The sequence below is a fragment of the Sarcophilus harrisii genome, chromosome 1 (genome assembly GCF_902635505.1).
Source record: "Sarcophilus harrisii chromosome 1, mSarHar1.11, whole genome shotgun sequence".
NCBI classification, from domain to species: Eukaryota; Metazoa; Chordata; class Mammalia; order Dasyuromorphia; family Dasyuridae; genus Sarcophilus; species Sarcophilus harrisii.
The window spans coordinates 219,696,184-219,720,841 of NC_045426.1; the positions used below are offsets into that span (position 1 = coordinate 219,696,184).

The 24,658-nt window shown below is 35.2% G+C and overlaps 1 protein-coding gene across 2 annotated transcripts in view; it reads left to right on the top strand.

Annotated features, from left to right (window-relative positions):
* The first annotated feature begins 730 nt into the window (after positions 1–730).
* B9D1 (B9 domain containing 1) overlaps positions 731–24,658 on the top strand; it is a 70,361-nt gene continuing 46,433 nt past the window's right edge. Inside the window, exons 1-5 of one of the 2 annotated variants that reach the window (XM_031937580.1) lie at positions 731–1,012; positions 6,734–6,802; positions 8,698–8,809; positions 12,477–12,573; positions 17,536–17,598. In XM_031937580.1, coding sequence (XP_031793440.1) covers positions 950–1,012; positions 6,734–6,802; positions 8,698–8,809; positions 12,477–12,573; positions 17,536–17,598 — 404 coding nt within the window. In that variant the 5' untranslated portion in view covers positions 731–949. The remainder of the gene's footprint in view (positions 1,013–6,733; positions 6,803–8,697; positions 8,810–12,476; positions 12,574–17,535; positions 17,599–24,658) is intronic. The other variant, XM_003761326.4, reaches the window with a different exon arrangement.

Here is a 24,658-nt window from a genome sequence, read left to right on the forward strand (position 1 = left end):
CAAATCATTTCTAATGGAGCAATAATGAACAACCAGCTACGCCCAGAGAAAGAACTCTGGGAGATGACTAAAAACCATTACATTGAATTCCCAATCCCTATATTTATGCACACCTGCATTTTTGATTTCCTTCACAAGCTTAATTGTACAATATTTTTCAGAGTCTGATTCTTTTTGTACACAAAATGGGTTTGGTCATGTATACTTTTGTGTATCTAATTTATATTTTAATGTTTTAAATCTACTGGTCATCCTGCCATCTAGGGAGGTGGGGGAAAGGGAAAAATTGGAACAAGAGGTTTGGCAATTGTTAATGCTGTAAAGTTACCCATGCATATATCCTGTAAATAAAAGGCTATTAAAGAAAAAAAAAAAAAACCAGAGGCTGCATAAAGGCACACAAAGGGCAAAAAAATGTCTATAAAAATAAAATGGACCCAGATAATTAATGATTTTAAATTCCAAAAAGACAGTTGGTGTTTTGTCCTAAAGGAAAGAGGAAGGTTCGAGAACAGAAAACTAGCACGGTCAGACCTGTAGTTTAAGAATAGTAATTGTGGCTCTGAGAGGAAAATGATTTTTCAGATAGTGAAGGGAGTGGCAAAAACAGGACCAGAAACCACTTCTAGACGGGTTAAGAAGCTTCAGCAGACTGCCCCAAAGGCTCAGGTTACAGTGAAAAATAAGCATCCCGTGGCTCTAGAGCCCGGCCCCCGTACTCTGTTCTTTTTTTCCCTCATGCCCACTTGGTGCTCCCACCGCGCGCTCAAACCAAGCAATCGCGCATGCTCCAGCAAGGCTCGCTTTGCCAGCCGGGCGGCCGCGGGAGCGCCGCAGGCGCGAAGGCCCCATTGCAAGGAAGCGTGTCCCGCCCGGCGCACCGTCGGTCGCTAAGGGGCGTTCCGGAGACTCTTAGCAACGCGGACAGTGCACGGCCGCTCGCCGAGCCATGGCTACAGCCAACCCCACGGTCTTCCTAGTGATGGTGAACGGGCAAGTGGAGAGCGCCCAGGTGAGGGGGACCCCGAGCGGCCGCTGAGAGGCCTAGAGGAGAAAGGGGGAGGGGAAAGGGAGGAGAGGAGACGCGGAATGCGCGGCTCGTGGCCACGCCCCCGCGCCGCACGGAGGCGTGTTCGTCACAGCCTCGGCCGGAGCCCCACCCCATCCCCCACCCCCGGACCCGCACGGGAGCCTCCAGCGCGCGAACACATATGACTCACCCACCCTCCGCTGAGAGATACGTCCCAACGTAAGGGCCTCAGTCACATCACGCTGACCGCCTTCCTTCCCCCCACGCCGGAAGGGACCCTCCTGTCTTTTTCCTCTCTTCTCTGGGGAACTTGCCCGCCCCCACATACAAGACCCTTGTATATGAGTAGTTATAGATGTCGAGCTGGAAAAAGCCTCGGAGGGCAGCTAGACCCACGCCCCCATCTTATAGAGATGAAGAAAGTGAATCCGGGTGGGTTTGAATCTGGGCCCTACTCTTTCCGTTGCCCCCTGCTGCCCCCTTGAGGAGGCGGAAGAGAGCAGCACAGCCTCCAACTTTACCCCGGCCCGATCCCACCCAGCCTAACCCGGCCTTGGACTTGCTAGGCTGGGAATGAGGAGACCCAGATTTTATTCCCAGCTTTGCATTGCCTAGTCTGGGGCAATCACTTAATCTCTTGAAAAAAATCAGTTTCCTATAGAAATGAGGCTGTGGGGCTTGATAATCCCCTTCCCCACAATATCCGTTCTCTTCTCTACAAATGAGAGGAAAGCCCTAATGCGGCGGGAGGCAGTCTCCAGATCTAGAGTAAGGGATCCTCGGCTACTTCAGTCCCTTTCGCTTCGTGGTCCCCAATTAAATGGCCCAAAATGAGGTTGGACGGGAGATTCTCTCGATCTTCCTCTAGCTATAAACCCTTTCCCCACCACTTTGCTTCCTCCTGTTGTCGCTCCCATTCCCCCAGGAGGCTAGCTCTCCCTGCTCCCTTGCTCTTATGAAATCATTCTCTCCATTTCCATCCTTATCCCTTTTTAAAAGAAATCTCAACCATATAGAGTCACCTTAATCATTCTCAGAATAGGATTATTCTTTTTTTTATTTTTAAAAATTTTAATAGCTTTTTTATTTACAGGTTATATGCATGGGTAATTTTATAGCACTGACAATTGCCAAACCTTTTATCCCAACTTTTCCCCTCCTTCCCTCCACCCCCTCCCCTAGATGGCAGGATGACCAATACATGTTAAATATGTTAAAGTATAAATTAAATACAAAATACGTATACATGTCCAAACTGTTATTTTGCTGTACAAAAAGAATCGAACTCTGAAATAATGTTCAGTTAGCCTGTGAAGGAAATCAAAAATGCAGGTGGGCATAAATATAGGGATTGGGAATTCAATGTAATGGTTTTTTATCATCTCCCAGAGTTCTTTCTCTGGGCGTAGCTGGTTCAGTTCATTATTGCTCCATTGGAAATGATTTGGTTGATCTCGTTGCTGAGGATGGCCAGGTCCATCAGAACTGGTCATCATATAATATTGTTGTTGAAGTATATAATGATCTCTTGGCCCTGCTCATTTCACTCAGCATCAATTCGTGTAAGTCTCTCCAGGCCTTTCTGAAATCATCCTGTTGGTCATTTCTTACCAAACAATAATATTCCATAATAGAAAGAAAATTATAGACCAATCTCCCTAATGAATATCGATGCTAAAATCTTAAATAAGATATTAGCAAAAAGATTACAGAAAATCATCCCCAGGATAATACACTATGACCAAGTAGGATTTATACCAGGAATGCAGGGCTGGTTCAATATGAGGAAAACTATTAGCATAATTGACTATATCAATAACCAATCTAACAAAAAACATATGATCATCTCAATAGATGCAGAAAAAACATTTGATAAAATCCAACATCCATTCCTAATAAAAACACTTGAGAGTATAGGAATAAATGGACTTTTTCTTAAAATAGTCAGGAGCATATATTTAAAACCATCAGTAAGCATCATATGCAATGGGGAAAAACTGGAACCTTTCCCAGTAAGAACTGGAGTGAAGCAAAGTTGCCCACTATCACCATTATTATTCAATATTGTATTAGAAACACTAGCCTTGGCAGTAAGAGTCAAAAAAGAGATTAAAGGAATCAGAATAGACAGTGAGGAAACCAAACTATCACTGTTTGCAGATGATATGATGGTATACTTAGAGAACCCCAGAGATTCTACTAAAAAGCTATTAGAAATAATTCATAACTTTAGCAAATTTTCAAGTTATAAAATAAATCCCCATAAATCCTCAGCATTTTTATACATCACCAACAAAATCCAACAGCAAGAGATACAAAGAGAAATTCCATTCAAAATAACTGTCGACAGCATAAAATATTTGGGAATCTATCTACCAAAGGAAAGTCAGGAATTATATGAGCAAAATTACAAAAAACTTTCCACACAAATTAAGTCAGACTTAAATAATTGGAAAAACATTAAGTGCTCCTGGATAGGCCGAGTGAATATAATAAAGATGACAATACTCCCTAAACTAATCTATTTATTTAGTGCTACACCAATCAGACTCCCAAGAAAATATTTTAATGATCTAGAAAAAATAACAACAAAATTCATATGGAATAATAAAAGGTCAAGAATCTCAAAAGAATTAATGAAAAAAAAAATCAAATGAAGGTGGCCTAGCTGTACCTGATCTAAAACTATATTATAAAGCAGCAGTCACCAAAACCATTTGGTATTGGCTAAGAAATAGATTAGTTGATCAGTGAAACAGGTTAGGTTCACAAGACAGAATAGTCAACTATAGCAATCTAGTGCTTGATAAACCCAAAGATCCTAACTTTGGGGATAAGAATTCATTATTTGACAAAAACTGCTGGGATAACTGGAAATTAGTATGGCAGAAATTATGCATGGACCAACCCTTAACACCATATACCAAGATAAGATCAAAATGGGTCCATGATTTAGACATAAAGAACGAGATTATAAATAAATTGGAGGAACATAGGTTAGTTTCTCTCTCAGACTTGCGGAGGAGGAAGAAATTTGTGACCAAAGACGAACTAGAGACCATTATTGATCACAAAATAGAAAATTTTGATTACATCAAATTAAAAAGCTTCTGTACAAACAAAACTAATGCAAACAAGATTAGAAGGGAAGCAACAAAGTGGGAAAACATCTTCACAGTTAAAGGTTCTGATAAAGGCCTCATTTCCAAAATATATAGAGAACTGACTCTAATTTATAAGAAACCAAACCATTCTCCAATCGACAAATGGTCAAAGGATATGAACAGACAATTTTCAGATGATGAAATTGAAACTATTACCACTCATATAAAAGAGTGTTCCAAATCATTATTAATCAGAGTAATGCAAATTAAGACAATTCTGAGATACCACTACACACCTGAAAAAATAATGATGATTGTGGGAGGGGATGCGGTAAAACTGGGACACTGATACATTGTTGGTGGAGTTGTGAACCAATCCTACCATTCTGGAGAGCAATCTGGAATTATGCCCAAAAAGTTATCAAACTGTGCATACCCTTTGACCCAGCAGTGTTACTACTGGGCTTATATCCCAAAGAGATACTAAAAAAGGGAAAGGGACCTGTATGTGCCAAAATGTTTGTGGCAGCCCTGTTTGTAGTGGCTAGAAACTGGAAAATGAATGGATGCCCATCAATTGGAGAATGGTTGGGTAAATTGTGGCATATGAATGTTATGGAATATTATTGTTCTGTAAGAAATGACCAGCAGGATGAATACAGAGAGGCTTGGAGAGACTTACATGAACTGATGCTAAGTGAAATGAGCAGAACCAGGAGATCATTATATACGTCAACAACGATACTGTATGAAGATGTAATCTGATGGAAGTGGATTTCTTTGACAAAGAGACCTAATTCAGTTTCAGTTGATCAATGATGGACAGAAGCAGTTACACCCAAAGAAAAAACACTGGGAAATGAATGTAAACTGTTTGCATTTTTGTTTTTCTTCCCGGGTTATTTTTACCTTCTGAATCCAATTCTCCCTGTGCAACAAGAAAACTGTTTGGTTCTGCACACATACATTGTATCTAGGATATACTACGACATATTCAACATATATAGGACTGCTTGCCATCTAGGGGAGGGGTGGAGGGTGGGAGGGAAAAATCAGAACAGAAGTGAGTGCAAGGGATAATGTAAAAAAATTACCCTGGCATGGGTTCTGTCAATAAAAAGTTATTATAATTTTAAAAATTCCATAATATAATAGAATTATTCTTGCACAGTTTACTCCCCTCTTGCATTACTAAATCTGGCCAAGCTGAACTCTTACTCTTGTGCCTCACCCTTTCTCTCTTAACTCTGACAAAAAGTATAGTTTAAACCTGTGTAAACTTTTTAAAGATTATGTGTACCTTCCTAAAATTTTTTTTAAATTAGGATGCACTTCTACCAAATATATATTATTTACATACATATTACATTATTAATAAATTACAACCTTAGGTAATTAGGTGAGATGTTATAAAAGTAGAAATGGCAAGATTTAGCAATTGATGATTGTCTGTGGTATAAGGGACAATAAGGATTCAAAATATTGCCAAGATTGTAGACATGGATAATAGTGTCCTCAACAGAAATAGGGGCTTTCAGAAGAGGAGTGAGTTTTAGGGAGAGGTTGTTCTGTTTTGGACATATTATTTGAATTGACTATGAGACACCAAGTTTAAAATATCCAACAGATAGTTAATGCTGTTGGGCTGCAGGTCAGGAGGGAGATTAGTACTGGATATATAGTTAGGTAGTCATTTTCATTAAGATAACAGACCCATAGGAGTTGATAGTTAACAAATAAGAGCGCATATAGTGATAAGAAAAGAGGGCCCTTGAGGTATACCCAGAGTTAGAGGATGTGATCTGGACAGTGATCCTGCAGTGTAAACTAAGGAATGAACAGGTAGGAGGATAGTCAAAGAGAAAGTGTCACTGCAGCCCAGAGAGGAGAGTTTCTAGAAAGCAAAGGTGGTCATTGACATCAAATACTTCAGAGTCAAGAAAGATAAAAATTGAAAAAAGACCATCAAATTTGGCAATTAAGGGATTATTGGTAACTTTGAAGAAAGCAGTTTTACAGAGTCAAGGATAAAGAGATTGGTAACTTGATACCTGGAAAGGTGAAAAAACAGGAAAGTTTGTAAATAGGTGATTTTGAGGGGGGTGGAATTATATAATTGCAAACCATTGATGCCTATTTATCCTATGCTACTTTCTTTCCAATTAATAAATGAAAAATAAAGAATAGGATGATTTACTCCCTAATCATTTTCGCTAAACCACAGAATTTACTGGGCCTGGTTCAGATTATAACCTCTCTGGGTGACACACAACCCAGCAGTCACTTAGGAGATTTGACAATAGAAGATGGCTCAATAGAGCAATGTTCAAAGAAGATGGATGGTTGTATTAGAGAGAAGTCCAAGATTCATCATACACCTTTTAGGAACAGACCTCTTTAGAACCATTCCACAACCCTCATTTTGGAAATATTGTTCTAGAACAGGCTATATGTTTGACTTTGGGTTAGGTGATCTAAAAACCTTTCAACTTCATTTAATTCAATAATCAGGGCTTTCTGTGTCAGCCTTGTTAGTAATCCACTGAATATAGAAAGGAAGTATTGGACCAAAATAAAGCAATTGTCTTTCTTTTTAAAGTTTCCTGAATTTGATGACCTCTACTGCAAGTATTGTTTCGTTTATGGCCAAGACTGGGCACCAACATCTGTAAGTTGAAATGTAAAACTTTTTTCAATTCTGTTGTTTTTTATACTTTCCCCCCTTCACATTTCTCTCCACCCTTTCTTGCTCCCCACCTTGTAAAGAGATAAAACATCCAGATTCAGTGTCCTAACATGACATGATAAAAATGGACCATTTGTAAACAGGTAATATTTATTAAGGGAGAAGTTAGGTGGCACAGTAGATAGAATGCCAAGTCTGAAGGCAGGAAGCCTCTCTTCCTTTGTTTAAATTTGGCCCAATTTCCAGAAAATTAATTGTGTGAGCCTGGACAAGTCACTTCACCCTGTTTGCCTCAGTTTCCCCATCTGTAAAATGAGCTGGAGAAGGAAATGGCAAATCATTTCAGTATGTTTGCCAAGAAATCCCAAATTGAATGACAGAAACCAACATAACTGAAACGACATAACAAATATTTATTAGACATCCTTATGCTTAAGGCTCTGTTCATGAACAACCAGAAAGTGAACCTCTCACCCACAGATCTTATCTACCTAGCTTAATTTCAACTCAATGCAAGTACTAAGAATTGTTATTCCCATTTATCCTATAATTACAAAAATGCATTGTAATTTTAAAATTTCTTTTTATTGGTATCTTTGTATCATTTCCAAGAGATATATTCTTTTAAGGAAACTATAAGAAAAAAGTTTGGTAAAACATACCGACACACCGAAAATGTCTAACATTTGCAGTGTGTATTTCTATAGTAAAATTCCTTCTCATATAATTTTGAGGCCAATTTGGTCATTGTAATTTCACAACATTTTGTTTTAATTCTTTTATTGTTAATATTCTTTCCATATATTATATTCTTATAGTCATTGTCTATATTACTTTCTTGGTTTTGCTTACTTTATATCAGTTCATATGGATATTCGTTGCTTCTATATATTCATTACATTGTTCTGGTTTATAGCACAATGACAGTATTTTTACATTCCTGGACCACAACTTAATTGGCCATTCTATAATACATGCTATTATAAATATTTTGCATGTGGGGCCTTTGTTTTTATCACTGACCTTGAAATATATTCCTACCAATAGAATCTCTGGGCTAAGGGGTAGGGATATTTTGTTCACTTCTTTACCATAATTCCAATTTGCTTTCCAAAATGGTTGAAAATTTAATTCTGCCTTTAGTGCCTTATGTGCATGTCTTTCCAATATTGACTATTTCTATCTTTTGTTATTTCTTCTAGTTTGCTGTATGTAAGGTAGAATTTCAAACTTTAAAATTTTTTTACATTTCTTTTCTCAGTGGTTGTTAGATGATCTTTATTATTCAGGTTGTGTCTCCATTTTGAGCTTAGTTTTTGAAATGGTATAAGATGTTGGTCTAAAATTAATTTCTCCAAGCAATTTTAATTTTCCTAATAATTTTTGTCAAATAAGGAGTTCTTCCATTTTTGAAAGTTTACTGGACCCTAAGCTATCCAGTTCAGTTACTTAATATTTTTTCTTGTCTAGTCTGTTCCACTAATCCACTGACTATTGTTTGGGTCTGGCCATTTAGCCATGTTTTATCATGATCTAGCTCATAGTTTTCTACCTTTTCCTCAAGAAAAGTATATGAAGCTTTGTTAAAATCTAGGGAGATTTGCATCTCTAATCTTCTAGTTTGGATCAAAAAAAGGTAATAAGATTAGTTTTGCATGACTTTTTTAAATTAGTACCAGTAGAAATTTATAAGGAAATTAGAGGTTTAGAAGTGCTGTATCTTTCTCCTTTATTTCTACTTATTTTCATTGTTTTCTATGATCTAGATTTTTATTCCTCCAAATGAAGCTTCATTTTATTTTGACTATTTCTGTAAAGTATCCCCTTGGTAGTTTGGAATAGCACTAAGTTTGTAAATTGTTATTTTTTCCCCCTAGGGCTTAGAAGAGGGAATATCCCAAATTACTTCTAAAAGTGCAGATGTACAACATAACCTGGTGTGGAACTTCCCTATTGATATCACCTTTAAAAGTACCAATCCTTTTGGCTGTAAGTAAAGTTGGAATTGAAGCAAAATATTAAAACTTGCTTTGGAATGTAAAGTTTTAAAACTTTAGGCTAACACTCTCAAGTGAAGTCTGGAAATGACACAGGCCTAAACTGGACACGATTTTGCCATGTGTTAAGACCTCTTATTTTCAAAAATGAATGTATAAGAACTGTGGCTCTAGAAGGAAGAATATTGACTGATAGGAATTTTCTTCCTTAAAATGCCATCATTCCATTACTTAAAAAAAAAAGTTGAGTTGGAGACATAGTTGGAAAGTTCCCAGTTTTGCCTACTCAGTCCAATATTCTTAGATATACTGGATAAATCAGTATTAAATCGTATTTGTTTGTTTTTTAATAACAAAAGCAAAGTAATCTAATGAAAATAAAACTGGACTAAGAGTCTAGTAGAGTTATTTAGTTCTTCTATATCTGTCTGTTTCTTGGACAAGTCACCCAGATTCTATGGTTTTCAATTTCCTCACCTATAAAAATAGAACTAAAAATAACTTATGTCTTACCTGCCATTTTGTGAGAATCAAATGGAATAATATATGCAAAAGCATTTTATAAACTATAAAATGCTATGCAAGTATGTGTAAATTATGATAATAATTATAATCTTTTGTATTGTGCTTCCCCCCCCCCCCCCCAGTGATGTTAATTAGCTTGCTAATTTTAACATTTCTCATGAAATAGTTTGGAAATGTTTTGTTACAGTTGTTTTTTTTTTTTTTAATGAAACAATAGAATTTGTGACCTTAGGGTTCTCTTGGGAGCTATATATGTATAGAATCTATTAATTTTTCTTAGAATATTTCTCTAAAACCAATGGGTGTATCTTAGAAGAACTTAATAAAAGGCAGCTTAAAGTATTATTATTTTTATATTTATTATTATATTTATTTTTATAGTAGGTTAAGTTAACATTTTATTTAACTTGTAATATATTTGTTTATAGTGGAGTTGGGGAATCTCCAACCTTTGGCTTCAATTTATTCTTGTTCTGCTGGACAAACAGCAAAAAGTGGCATGTGTAGTTGGGAAAAGTTTTCAGAATTTTTAGTGGCAGTGTTCTAAAAGTCCACAAGATGGGGATGTTGCATGAAAATCTGTGTTGAAGGGGCAGGGGTATTTCAGAATTTCAGTCTTCAAGTCACTATTTTTCTGTCTCTTTTGTGTCTTTCTCACTCTTACTTCTACCACATTTCTCTTTATTCCTATGCATATGTTGCTATGCCTCTTTGTCCTTGTGTATATCTCCATTTCTTCTGTATTTGTCTAAATATCTCTGTGGATTTTTCTGTTTCTTTCTGTGTCTGAGGAAGTGTCTTTAAATTTCTGCCTTTTTTTCTTACTCTTTATGTGACTGGGCAAGACACCCTGGGCCTCAATTTTCTCATCTGTAAAATGAAGGGGTTGGACTAGAGAGCTGGACATCCTCTCACCTTTCAGTCTACGATCCTAAGAATGTTGTGATCATTGTCATCTTCGAAGAGTTGAATTTAAATCATCAAATAATGAGGAATAGGGATACACAGATAATTAATATTGCTTGAACACAATATCCATTAAGGGTAGGTTAGACTCAGTAGCAAGTTAGACTAGACACAAGGTATAGTTAGTTCAGCAAGAAACTAGGACTATATCCAGGATCCAAAGTCAGAAACTTGCCGAACTATCAAGGAGAGCTTTGTGGGGAGATCAGAGGTATCACTGCGCAAAAAATAGAGAGTTGCTTTGAGCATGAAGCTTTGAAATCATTAGCTTACTCTTTGATGCTGTCAACCATTTCTACCTCTCCCCTACCACCAAGATAAAGCTTCTCATCTTAAAGGGATATAGCTGATATAAAAGTCAAGACTCCTTAAAGGGAGAAAGTCCTCTTAAAAAACAAACAAACAAACAAAAATCTAGATTGAGGGTTTAGCAGAGGTGTCTAAGAGTTGACTTTAGAAGGTGAGCATCTGAGATGGTTCATTGGAGGTGATCACTCTTCTCTGTGACCTATTAACTTTGTAGGGAAGGAATACTACTAGAAGTAGAGAACACTAAGCCATCAAAAAACTGTATTAACAAAGGCCATAGTAGATAATACTTGAGAATTTTTTAAATCCAAAGTTGAATGTGACTGCTAGAGGCTTTGGGCAGACTAAGGGATCAATTTAAGTAAGAAGATTTTAAATTTTTTCATAGAGTTGCAAGCCTAGTATAATAAGCAAAACGAAAATGTGTTCATATTTCTTTAAGTGTTATTTTAAGTGGCTTTTTCCTCTTAAATTTTCATGAAGATCTCAGTAAGATAGATTTGATTTGAATAGAAAAACATATATTCAAGTGTTTGGAAATGTGGGGCTTCCACATGTCAGTTAGTTATCTGTGCTTGAAGAGCCTGGTGACAAGTCAGTCAAAAGTTTGTAAGTCAAGACATCAACATATATACCTGAATATATTAACATGTTTAGTAGGATGTGAGCTTCTTATGGGCAAGAAACATTTCAGATTTTACTTTTGTTACCCCAGCACCTAGTGTAGTACTTTTTTGTGCTACTTAGTGTTATTTTATGGCAGGTACTATTCCCAGAAAGAATTAACCATCAATTAAGAATCATTGCCTTGAGCAATATTATTCAAAAACAGTCATTATCCTTTCTCCTTTAGCATGTATATATCATTACATATATAGCTCTATCTATAAATATATGTATGTATTTATATGCATATATATATATATAATGTTAACTTTAAAATATTTATCTGAAGTTTATACTTTCCATTTGAGTTTTTAAAACAGAACCGTGTTTTATATCTTTCTTCTCTTAGTTATCCCCAAATCAAACCAAAAAAATTAAATTTCATATGACTTGTATAGCCCTTAATTGACAAATTTTTTTTAACCTGTGCTTCAGTGATTTTCATTAGAAAAAAGCTTCTTTGGCTTGTCATGATTTGATTGATAGTTGTTGGTACTGTCATATTTACACCATCTTCCCATAGCTTCATTTTCTTTGTGGCCAACTTCATGTCAACAACCAAACCAGAAGCATCTTCTAACCTGTAAGTGGCTAGAGCCGAAAAAAGCAGGCCAGAGCCAGGAAAGTCAGGGATCAAAGAGAAGCTTAATTAATTTCAGAATGAGGAAAAGGCTTGCAAGTGGAAGTCCTCCTGAGGAGGAGGGCTCAACATGCTGGGGCAAAGCCAGGCCCTGTATACATGAAAACCACAAGTGTTGGACTATAATAGTCATTCTCAGGTCTTAACTAGCAGTTCTCACAGCAAGCTCCTGAGTCCTCAGACATTCCTGGGGCCTGTGAGAACAGTCTTCAAGTTGATTTTCTCACAATGAGGTACAGAACCATAGTGGGGCGGGAATAAGATTGTAGTACCTGGTTCGGTTTACTTAGTGGTTACAAAAAACAGGCATTATGAGCATGTCATGAAGTATGATGGGTGGCTCTGAGGTCTCTGGGAAATAGGGAGTTCTCCCTTAGTGAAAACTTTGCCAGAGGGTGAAGTCATCCAGAGCGCAAAGCATTGTTATTAGTCCATGTTCAGGGCACAGCCTGCTTGCTCTGGGAAACAGGTCCCGCCAAAATATTTTGACAATAGACTTAACAAAATATACTTCTTTTTACTTAGTGTGGCTAACTATTACATTCTTTTCAAGGGCCACAAATAGTGATAAGTGTATACGGACCTGACGTTTTTGGAAATGATGTGGTTCGAGGTTATGGAGCTGTACATGTGCCTTTTACTCCTGGCCGGTAAAGTCTCTTCCTGTTACGTTTATTCACTTGTATGTCAGCCTTTTTTTTTCCTGGAAGGAACTTCATTTCTATTATTTCAGTGGTGTATTTCTTAAGACCTGTGCTAGCCCAATTTCATACTTTATTAATTTTACAGTGTCATATTGGCAGCAAGAATAGTATCAAGATATGTGTGTGTGTGTATATATATATATATATATATATATATATATATATAACATATATTTTAACATTTTTAACATGTATTGGTCTACCTGCCATCTGGGGAGAGGAGGGGAAAAATTGGAACAAAAGGTTTTGCAACTATCCATGCTGAAAAATTACCCTTGCATATATCTTATAAATACAAAGCTATAATAAAAAAAAAAGAAAAAAATAAAGTTTAAAAAAAAAGAGTAGTAACAAGAGTCTTATTACCCTCTCAATTTGAAAGCCGCCACCATTTAAGTTAGATGCTGCAAGTGTGACCCCATGCAATATAGTTTTGATTGGTATAGCTATCTTTAGGTAGAACAGGGAATTAAGCAAATTTTGTCTTTTAAGTCCTTATTCTTCTCTATCAGTGCCTCCCCATCTCTTTTAAAAACAAACAAACTGAAACTTTCTTTCATCTCTCTAATACCACCTCCCAAAGAAGGGAATGAATGCCACATCTGCCTGCCTCAGAGCAAATAGAAATTTGTCATATTACCTCTGAAAAGTAGCAAATCCTTGATTTAAACCATGTGGCACATTCATTGATTTTGATTGTTGTGGAATAAAGACTACTGCTCAGTAGCAGATGAAGATTGCTCAGAATTTGTATTAAACAGTTAGTTTGAAAAACAGCTTCTTCAAAACTGTTTACAGTATTTGAGTAAAACGAGATCTCGTGAGTATGAAAATTCCAACAGTTTCTGAAAGTACAGGGGAAAGAAGTAGTCTGTTTTATAGTTTTTGTCGACTGAGACAAAGGTAGACACTTAAAGATTATTTGAGGATCATTAGGTAATTTCATACAACTAGGTAACCTTTCTTTATGCAGGGAAAAGCAGAACAGTTTATAATCACCACAAAAAAGTGAAGCAATTTGTGATTACAGAGAAAAGGGAGAATATATATGCACTCCAGATTAGATAGTCTTTCCTTTTTTTTTTTTCTTTTTGTTTTTTTTAGTAATATTTTATTTATTTATTTTAATAATTATAACTTTTTATTGACAGAACCCATTCCAGGGTAATTTTTTACAACATTATCCCTTGCACTCACTTATGTTCCAATTTTTCCCCTCCCTCTCTCCACCCTCCCCTAGATGGCAAGCAGTCCTATGTCCTTTCCTTTTTTTTTCATGTTTTAATATTTTTATTTTCCACAGTTACATGGAAAACATTTTTACATTTGTTTTTAAAATTTTGAGTTCCAGATTCTCTCTGTTTCTCTTCATACTCCCCCTTTGAGAAGGCACATGTGAAGTTATGCAAAACATTTCCATAAAAGTCATGTTGCAAAAGAAAACATAGATTTCTGCCCCCCCCCCAAAAAAAAACTCTCAAGAGAAAAAGTTTTTTTTAAAAAGTATGCTTTAGTCTGTAATCAGACATATCAGTCCTTTTTTTAAGTATGGTTAACATTTTCCCATAAGTCTTTAAGAGTAGTTTTGGATCGTTGTATTGCTCTTTTCAAACTAATGGAGGACAATTTTCAAAATAGAAGTCCTTAATCTTAATCTATCTTCTACATGATGATATAGGAACAATGGATTTTAGTGATTGAAATTTCTAGATTTCTTAAGGGATGAGATTCTTATGAGATGAAGTTAGGGCTTATATAGATCTCTTAATTTAAAAAAAAAAAAACATTTTTTAAATATTAGATTTAATTCTAGTGATTTCATTCATTGGGAACTTCCTTTACCAAATCAGATTGATACCTTCTCTTCAATTTAAATCATCAGATAGTTGCGTGACACATAAAAAACTAAATAACTTGCTCAGATTCACATCACCAGTGTGACCTATCTTCTGTGGTAGAACACTTCTGTGGATGGAAATATATCCTCAATAATGTAAATCTTTTACCATTAGGTTTGTAACATAATCTCATGGTTTTTGGTATTTCATAACTGAAAATTTTCTGTTCCAAAGATAAAGAGATTAAGGGGACAAGGACCAAAGATTGTTTTAATTAGAATGTAATAATCTATAGGCTTTCAGTACTACCTCCTACTTAAAGGTCCTAGCTTTGTACTCATGCAGACCAATTTCAGTTCTGGCTTTTAAAAAGAGCCATCAGGCATTTTTCCCCTTGTCGTCTCTGGTAGTTAATTACATCCTCATATATTTTGAACAAAGCTTAGGTTTGGGACATATTCAAATTCTCTCCAAAAGGGGTTAACAGTCCTTACTAGAAAAATATTCAGTGTACAAAGTAGATCTGGTATAGGACAGCTATTGACTTCTTCTACTACAAAAGAAAGTCTTAAAATGTAAAAGACTCATTGATAAATACTTAAAATATGAAAAATTTCCTATAATTGCAATTATACTCTTCTGGGAAGTTGATTCTTCCTGGAGATTATTCATTTCCTAAAACTCTATCCCTCATCTAAAGGTACTAATTTTCTCTAAAAAAGTATGAAATAATTTCAAGACTTAATTGACTCAGGGGACTAAAGATTTAGGCAGTTGACATACCTTCCTAGTAGATTAGATTTAAAAAAAAAAAAAAAAGCTCCTTCCTCTGCCTCCTGATTAGTGGATGATTTTTGATAGATCCCCTCTCTCTCCAAACAAAGTTATAAAAAGACAGGATACAAGAACAGCTAAATAGTGCAGTGGAGAGAATGCCAGGCTGGAGTCAGAAAGCCTATTCTTCCCGAGTTCAGATCTAGCCTCAGATACTTCCTGGCAATATGGCCCTGGACAAGTCACTTTACATGTTTGCCTCAGTTTCCTCATCCATAAAATGAGTTGCAGAATGAAATGCTAAACCACTCCAGTGTTTTTGCCGAGAAAACTTCAAATGGGGCCACAAAGAATCTGCCATGACTGAATAGCAACAAAAACTAAAAACAAGAAAAAAAAATCTCCTCCCTTTCAGAAGGAAAGTCTAGTCCCAAATGAACTTCTGGGGTAACCAGCCTCTCCCCGCAAGGATTCAGGACTGAAAATCCCTCCTCTCCCTCACGTCCTGGTGAGAAACAAAACTGCCTCCTTGTGAAAATTCTATAGGTCCTTAATTGCTTTTAGAGCAACCTAGAAGAAAGTCAAGATAAAATCTCTGTAGGGTTCCTGTATCATTCCCCACTTTTCTCCAAGGAGTTGATTGCTCTATAAAAAGTACTTCAAATGGAGATCTGAACTTAACTATTGAGAGGATGAACAAGCTTAGTTCAAAAGAAGGCAAACTCAGTTGAGTACTACTATGTGGGGCTCCCCAAGAAGGATTAAGCACTAAGAGTTAATTAGAATTATGCCCTGGCATACTCCAAGATAAGGACTTTGAATGAATTTTTCAAACAATGCAGGACAAGGTAAAAATGTCCTTTCAGCAGTCTCCCAATATGTTTCATTTTTTACTTTTCTAGGGAATATAATAGGAGTTATAGATTACTGTTTCATATTTTAAGCATTTGTTAGTGTATGCTTACAATCCTTTGTGTTTTAGACATTTCTTTCACAGTGAAAAAAATTAATAACTGCCTTATACCTGATCTCCTTTACATTCTGAATGCTTTTTTAGATGGGAACATACTAATTTTTATTTTTGTGAAAACTCTAGAGATGAGCCATTTGTAAACTTAGTTTAATTATAGATCTCAAAAATTCTCCTCTGATAAGGAAGCACATTGCACTAAAGACAAAAAAAAAAAAAAAAAAAAAAAAGCTTGTCCCTCTCTCTTTAGAGCTGAACCTGGTCTAAATGAGTTCAGAAAAAAGGGATCTCTTAGTGCAAAATGGCACCTTAGCCTTTTGGCCATAGATAACAATCTTATCTAGATAACAATTTAACAAGAAATAAGAATATTGCAGTTTTAATATCATCCTTCTTTCCAATTAATTAATTTAGGAATAGTGGTGGTAGAGGACATAGTATCTGTGAGACTGATGCTAGGGCAAGCATAGACTGGCCAAATAGAGGGTTTGGGTAGAGTTCATCTTAGGGAAGAGAGAGAAAAGCTGTCATCTCATAGCTTTATTTTGTTGAAGGCCTAAAAGTATCGACCTAGGCCTCATTTTTAGAGGGAAAGGAGGATAATATTTAGCCTGAATCCCTTCCATCCTTGTCAGAATGCTTTAATTAGCACTATTTCACTTATAAATAGGACCTTTTGTGTAATTGTTTCCAACATGAAAGCCTAGATTCTCCCCTATATAAAGCCAGTTGAGTTGATGTAATAGCTTGGTGAACTAATGGTTTTCTGTTTATGCAGAATTTTGCTGTATAGATGTTATCAATTATAATCCATTTGTGTTGCCCCTAGAGCAGAACTGTGAAGTAGGAGGTTAGGTTTCTTGGTAGAATGGGAAAAGTTCCAGATTTAGAGGAATACTTAAATTTTGAATCCCAGTTCTTCAACTTGCTGCTTAAGTTGTACCTTTTATGTGCCTCAATTTCCTCACCTTTAAAATAATGAGATTATCAGTTAGAAGACCTTTAGGTTCCCTTTCATTTCCAAAATCCTTTGAGCCTAGATCTTTATAACTGTAATTCTATGTCTCTCTTCCTAGCTGTTCTTCGCTTGTTAAAAAGGGAATACCTGAACGGTATATTTGCATTTTAAAAATTCTTTAGGGATAAAGGTAAAAATTCCAGGCCTAGTCCCGGATTATTTGAGTGTTAGAAAATAGAATAGGATCTTCTGGGCCCCTCCCTCCCCATCTACCCTGATCACATAACATACTTATATATTTCTCTGATTGTGACTTCTTTTTGTGTTTGTTATGCAATTCCTGATTTGTGTTCAAATGTATATTTCAGACACAAAAGGACTATCCCGATGTTTGTACCAGAATCAACATCTAAACTGCAAAAGTTGACAAGGTAATTGTAACATACTTCACAGAAACAGGAGTTTTTAACCTGAAATCCATAAACTTAAAAAATATATATTTTGATAACTATATTTTAATATGATTGATTTCCTTTCTATTCTTAGGTATTTTATTTTATGCATTTTAAAACATTCTGAGAAAAGATCTTTAGATTATACTGGAGTGACAAAAAATTTAGGGAGTTTTGTTTTAGAAAATAGGATTAGCAACCTTGACCCCAGAAGAATTAAGAAAGTGAATCTCTCTTCCTTCTGGGAGTGGGAGGAGAAAATATAAGTGTGCAAACAGTATATGTACTGTCATACTCAATTGATGTTTTAGTTCATTTTGCTGAACTTTTTTTTCTTTTTTTCTTCTTTGTTGCAATAAATGGCTCATAGCTTACTTGGTAAAGAGGGAGGAAAGGATATATTTGGAATTGAGGTGATACAACAAATATATCGTTAAAAATTTTAAAAGTCTAAAGAGAAGTAATAAGCTACTGAGTTCATACCCTTCCCTTGATGCCTACTAGTGGTGTAATCCTGGGCAAGTCATTTAACCTTTTAATGTTCTAGACCACTTTCAGAGATTATAAATTTCAAAAAGGATGCTTAACTTTTTTGAACTAAGAGTGGAAAATTCTCAAGGGGAGTTTCTCTATAAATGAAATTATAGCTCTAGACTCTATTCGTATTCTAAAAGAAGAATTAAGGTCAAAAATTAAACTGACTTCTTGATGTCATTGATAGTAATCTTCTTTAGTTTCAGTTCTGCTTTTTGAAATTTAAAAATCCTCAATTAATTTCTGTCAAAAGGCTATTGTATCAAAAATTAATACCATTAAAATAATAATAAATTGGGCAGCTAGGTGGCGCAGTGGATAGAGCACCAGCCCTGAAGTCAGGACAACCTGTGCTCAGATCTGTTCTCCGATACTTAACACATGCTAGCTGTGTGACCCTGGGCAAGTCACTTAATCCCAAATGCCTCAGCAAAAAAATTGATAATAATAATAATAAATTATATTTGAAATTACTATTATCATCTCCTCAAAAGCCTAAAACTTTCTATGCAAATTGCATATGGAGTTATTAAACTATCCATCTGCTCTACCAGATGGTATGGCCTAGCCATACACAATAGATAAGATAAACAAAAGACAGAGAGCAGGAAGTCTTTGCCTGAAAATCAAAACTCAAGTTGATGTTTTCCTCCTCAAGCCTCTCCTAGCATCCCCTTCCTCTACCTTCTCAGCTAAAGCCCATGTCTCATACTGTACTAAAAAATTCACTTTCCACTTTTTTTTTTTTTTTAATAAATTTGCAAAGTATTTTAAGGCAACAATCCTGTGAGGATTATAATAGTTCAAGTATTATAATGTCTGTTAGTAAATGGGTCACATAGGCTTAAATGCTATAATATATATAAAATTACTTTTTTGACCTTAAATGCTATGTAAGAGTTACTTATTTTATCTATATTATATATGAGGAAATTGAGACTTAGAAAGTTTAACTTGTGCTTCTAGTCACACAGGTTAACAAGTAGTGTGTGCTCCAAAGTCTCAATACAGTTTTAAGCTATTTAAAAACTAAGGCTTTTGGAATACTCTGTATAAGAGGCAGGATTGAACCTCTATCTAACTGACTTCAAATTCAGTGTGCTATGATAGTTGTTTTCTGAATCAAATAAAAAACAAAAAGTTGAACAAAGCATATCTTTATAATATTCAGCTTTCTTTTAGTGGCAGAATGTTTTAATGAAAAGAACATTGAGTTGGGGAATAGCAAATCTGGTTTCCAGTTTAGTTTCTATAATACCTGGGAGCTAGACTAGATATTCTATAAAGTTTCACATTATGTGTTTAACTTTCTGGGAAAGTTACTTGACTTCTTGGATCTCTGATGTAGTTTTCTTATATGAAAAGAGTTTGGACAGATTAACTTGAAAGTTTTTTTTCTAACCCCCAAAATTTGACAATTCAGCAAAATCCCAGAGTTCTTTCTGAACATCTTTCCTCACAAAGCTTATTTATAGCAAGATAATTAAAACCTCATTTTGCAAATACATTTATAAACTAGTTAAACTTGCTTTGCCTTCCAATATACAGTGATGACAGCTTGATAATTTTTAATGTACTAATACCATGAAAAGAATAATCGGAGGCAATGAGACTAAATATTTTATTTTCATAATCTTTCTTTTCTTTATGTCTATTAAATATCTCTGCCTCATTTCTTACTTAGCTTTAATTACTGAATGGGTGTTGCCTCAGACAAACTGAGACCAATTAAAGACTTTATCTTAAAAAGGCTAGGTCTATAGTGGGATCCAGGGCTATCTCCTATCATGCTGATCTATATCTGACCATTGGACCCAGATGGCTCTGGAGGGAAAAGTGAGGCAGGTGACCTTGCCCAGCCCTCCCTCATTTCAATCCAATTCACTTGCATGTCATAGTACCACCTCCCTGATGTTCATGCTCTTCTTCGAGAATAAAGGACAAACAACAACAACAACAACAATTAGAGATCTCAGCATAAAATTGTTACCTCCAAACTATTTTGCTCAAACTTTTGCTGTCTAAAACCTAATCTACTATGATTTTTAAAAGTAATTTTGGGGATCAGTTATGATATAATTCCATATATGTCACCTGAATATTTTTAATAAATATTTTTGTATATTACTGAATGAAAATGTCACCCAGCACTCTACCACAATTCTTATGTTCTCTCATTTAGTGTTTTTATTATTGAAATGGAGAGAGAGAGAGAGAGAGAGAGAGAGAGTGAGTGTGAATGTATTCTTAAGAATTTTTAAGTGGCACTAATTTAGAAGGTATGACTGGTATGTTTTGACGGTCAAATCAAGGGGAAGGAGGAGTAGTGCAGTAACACTTAGGGATTATAGGATTTAAGATAGAAGAAATCCTCTCATCATATAGACAACAAAATTGAGACCCTGTGAAGTTAGGTGATTTGCTTAAAGTCATACAGAAATAACTTAGCAGAGTTGGGATTCTATTGCATATCCTCGACTTATGACCAGATAGCTTGGTGGCACAGTGGGTAGAACATCAGACTTGAAGTCAGAAAGACATCTCCCTGAGTTCAAATGTGACCTAATATAACTTGGACAAGTCACTTAATCCTATTTATCTTAGTTCCATCTGTAAAATGAGCAGGAGAAGAAAGAAATGGCAAAGTGCTCCAGTGTCTTTGCCAAGAAGCCCCCAACAGGGATCGCAAAAAGTTGGATATGACTCAAGTACAGTCTTCAGATGTTTGAAGGACTAGTATGAAGGAAGAGGGAAAAGGCAGGCTGTGATGCAGACCAAGTTGCAGGGAGACATATTTAAGATAAAGATAAGGAAGAATTTTATAAGAATTAGAGCCTGGTTTCCTCACAAAGGAACAAATTCCCTATTACTGGCAGCATTTAAGGACAGAGACTGGGTGACCATTTATGGGAGGTGTTGTAAAGAATGCCTGCTTTGTGCCCAGACTAGATGGTCTCTGCTGTCCTTTCCAGCTCTTTTGACTCAACGAGATAACAGGTATATTTTGAACCACTTAAAAGAAGACTGCAAAAACAAAGCAAAACCAAACACAAACAAACCAAACCTCTTTAATATTTTAGAGTTTCCAAAAAAGAGGAAAATTGTTAAATTTCTATGTGTAGGAATCAGAAAGACATCCATTTCTTTTGTGCACAAATACTTGCAAGATTTTTTTTTTATATAAGCTGCTTCAGGAATTACTGTGAGATGATTGTTATTAAGAGTATAACAATGGAGAAAACAAAATGAGAGTGTAGTAAAAATGTAGTGTAGTAAAAAGATCTTCTGGAGTCAGAAGGATCTTGATTTTGAATCCTATTTCTTACATTTACTAGCTTTGTAGACCTGGGCAATTCTTTTCACCTCTTTCTTAATTTCCTTACTCTTAAAATGAGGATAATAATAATAAAATGAGGATAAAAATATCTGTACTACCTTTCATAGAGGGTAGCATAGAGAAAGTATCTTAAACCTTAGAAGTGCTATATAAGTTATAAGTATTATTAACAGTTGAAAAATGAGTGAAAACGTTTTAAATGACAATTTTACTTTCAATATATGAATATCCTCAATTTCATAATTATGATAATCTTTCTATGAATAATAGCATCTTTTAACTAAACTAACCTACTATATGCACTGAGTACAGTATTCTACTGCCCTAGCTTTTCACCTCTGCAAAGAAGGGTTGGAATGCAGTCAAATTAAACTAAAGATTAAAGTCTATATAGGCGGTATCTACTGTGAAATACAGTATTTTCCAAAAATCTTAGTGCATTTTAAAGTTATTAAAGCCTAAATCTAATATTGTTCAGCCTGGTTTTCTCTTGTAAAAATGTAAGATACTTTATAGACTTGTGAAATCCAATTTTTTTTTTACTAAGTACTATAATCAAGGAAAAAATATTTAAACAATTAGTCTATAAAGTAGAAGACTAAAAAGACAGTTCTACAGCATATAGAGGTTTAAGATCCCATAGTACAGTAGAAGAAAATGCTGAACAGTTTAATTGAGGGAGAAATATAATAAGAAAGGGGGAGATAGAAGTATGTGTTCTGGGGGCCTGGGTATAACACCCTGGTAAAATCTGGTGAATTATTATAGGATTATCTGGGTTAGTAGAACCCTGGCATTAATGGGAGGCAAAGAAAAGCTTGAACCTGAGGACTGGTGCTTATTTAGGGGAAGGGAGGCAGCTAATTAATATTCGGACTTTCTGCCCATGGGAAAAGGGAATTTCACTCATTACTAAGCCTTACATTTTCAGGATGAATCGGAATATTAGCTTCCTGTTAACTGCTTTATTGGGGTGGAAGGATAGTAAGTCTTTTTTTTTTTTAACAGTTTTTTATTGACAAAACATATGAATGGGTAAATTTTCAACATTGACACTTGCAAAAACTTCTGTTCCAACTTTTCCCTTCCTTCCCTCCACCCACTCCCCTAGATGGCAGATAGTCCCATACATATTAAATAAAAATATGTTAAATACTATATATATATATAATATATATATATATACATATTTATACAGATACTGTCTTTAAAAAGAGTTAATGAATTCCTTAATAGTTCTGCTTCATTTTCTTTGTGATTCAGATTAAGGCAAATACTTGCATTTGCAAATTTCTAGAAAACTGATACCTAAGAAAAAAATAACAATCACAAATTTTTATTATTATGGAGTGCAATAAACAGGGAAAGCAAGTATACACACACATGCCCATACACACATATACATACACACACAAGAAGCAATATAAACAAATAGCTGTTCATTAAGCAAGAAACTCTGGTTAAGAGGAGATGGGTCATTCAGAAAATATTCTCCAAATTAGGGTTCAGGTGACAAAATTATATATCCTTAGAACTTGGTTAAGAATAGGTAATCAGTGTCAGATGTAGGAAGAGGTATTCCTAATCAGACCCAACTGTGCAGGAAAAGTTCTTGGAATCCCTTATTAATTATAGGTAGAATTTTTTTATTGGGAGCACAAACCAGTGGATCTAAGACAGTAAAAGAAAAATGACTCAAAAAGAGTTCATCCACTCAGAAAACTGTTAGCCTTCTGACATATATTAACAGTGGAAAAGCACAAACTGTCTATTTTGCCTATCTGTCTCTGTGGACATTAGGGTCACTTAGCATAAGTGACTTCTTACTGGAATCCTATCATTATGAATAAAACTTCAAACTATAACATCAAACTATATAAAATTTAAAATGATCGCATCTTCATACATAATACATATTAACTAATGTTTAGTCTTCATATGTATATATTCTGTTCTGTATTTAACACCAAAAAAAAGATAAAAATTTTCATAAAATGAAGCAGAAAAGGTTATGTGAAAGTGGATCTCCACTATATTTTTTTAAAAAGGTATATAATAAGTGTTACTGTAAGAGCTATTTTATTTTTCTATGTTTACTTTTGAATTTCTTAATTATTTGCATTTTTAAAACTGCTTCAGTGACTGATTTTTAACTTATTCTTTTTGGGGGCAAGGTTATTGCTAGTTGATACTATATATTTTTTCCCTGTTTCTGTTCACTTCACTTTGCATCAGTTTATATAGTTCTTTCCAAGTTTCTTTGAAATTGTTCTTTTAACCATTTCCTATGGGACAATAATATTCCATTACATTTATATCACTATAGTGATTTTTATTATTCCCCAGTTGATGAGTACCTCTTTTGTTTCCATTTATTTACCTCAGTAAAATTGCTGCTGTATATATTTTTGTTCATAAATGATCTTTTCCTCCTCCTTTGATTTCTTTGTAGTGGTATGGCTTAGTCAAAGGATATGCAGAGTTTAGTGACTTTTTGGTAATAGTTCAAAATTGCTTTTTCGAATAGCCTCAAAGCAGTGCACAATTCCATGAACAGTATACCAATGTGCCTTTTTTCCCTTTTTTTTTTGCTATTATGATAGGTAGGAAACGGATTCTTAAAGTTCTTTTAATTTGCATTTCATTAATTATTGGTGATTTGGAGCATTTTTTATTTGGCTGGTGATAATTTGGATCTTTTCCTTTTTTCTGTTAATATTCTTTGACTACCTATCAGGGAATGACATTCTTATATCTATTTAGTCAGTTTTCTCTATATTTTGACTTCCTTTGGTGTATATGTCTAACAGTGGAATCTGTAGAACACAGAATTTGCATGTTTTGGCCATTCTTTCCCATAATTCCAGATTGATTGCCACAGTGGTTGGACCAATTCACAGGCCTACCAACAATGCACTAAGTATGCCTGTCTTTCTACAACTCTTCCAACACTGACTATTCCCATCTTTGTTATCTGGTAGGTTGCTATTATCCAGTTTTATAGATAAGGAAATAAAGGCTTACGTGAGATGGGATTTGAACCAAAGTCTTCCTGATTTCATCTAGGGGAGGGGGTGGGGTGGGGGGGGGTAAGAGATGAAAAATTGGAACAAGAGGTTTGGCAATTGTTGATGCTGTAAAGTTACCCATGCATGTATCCTGTAAATA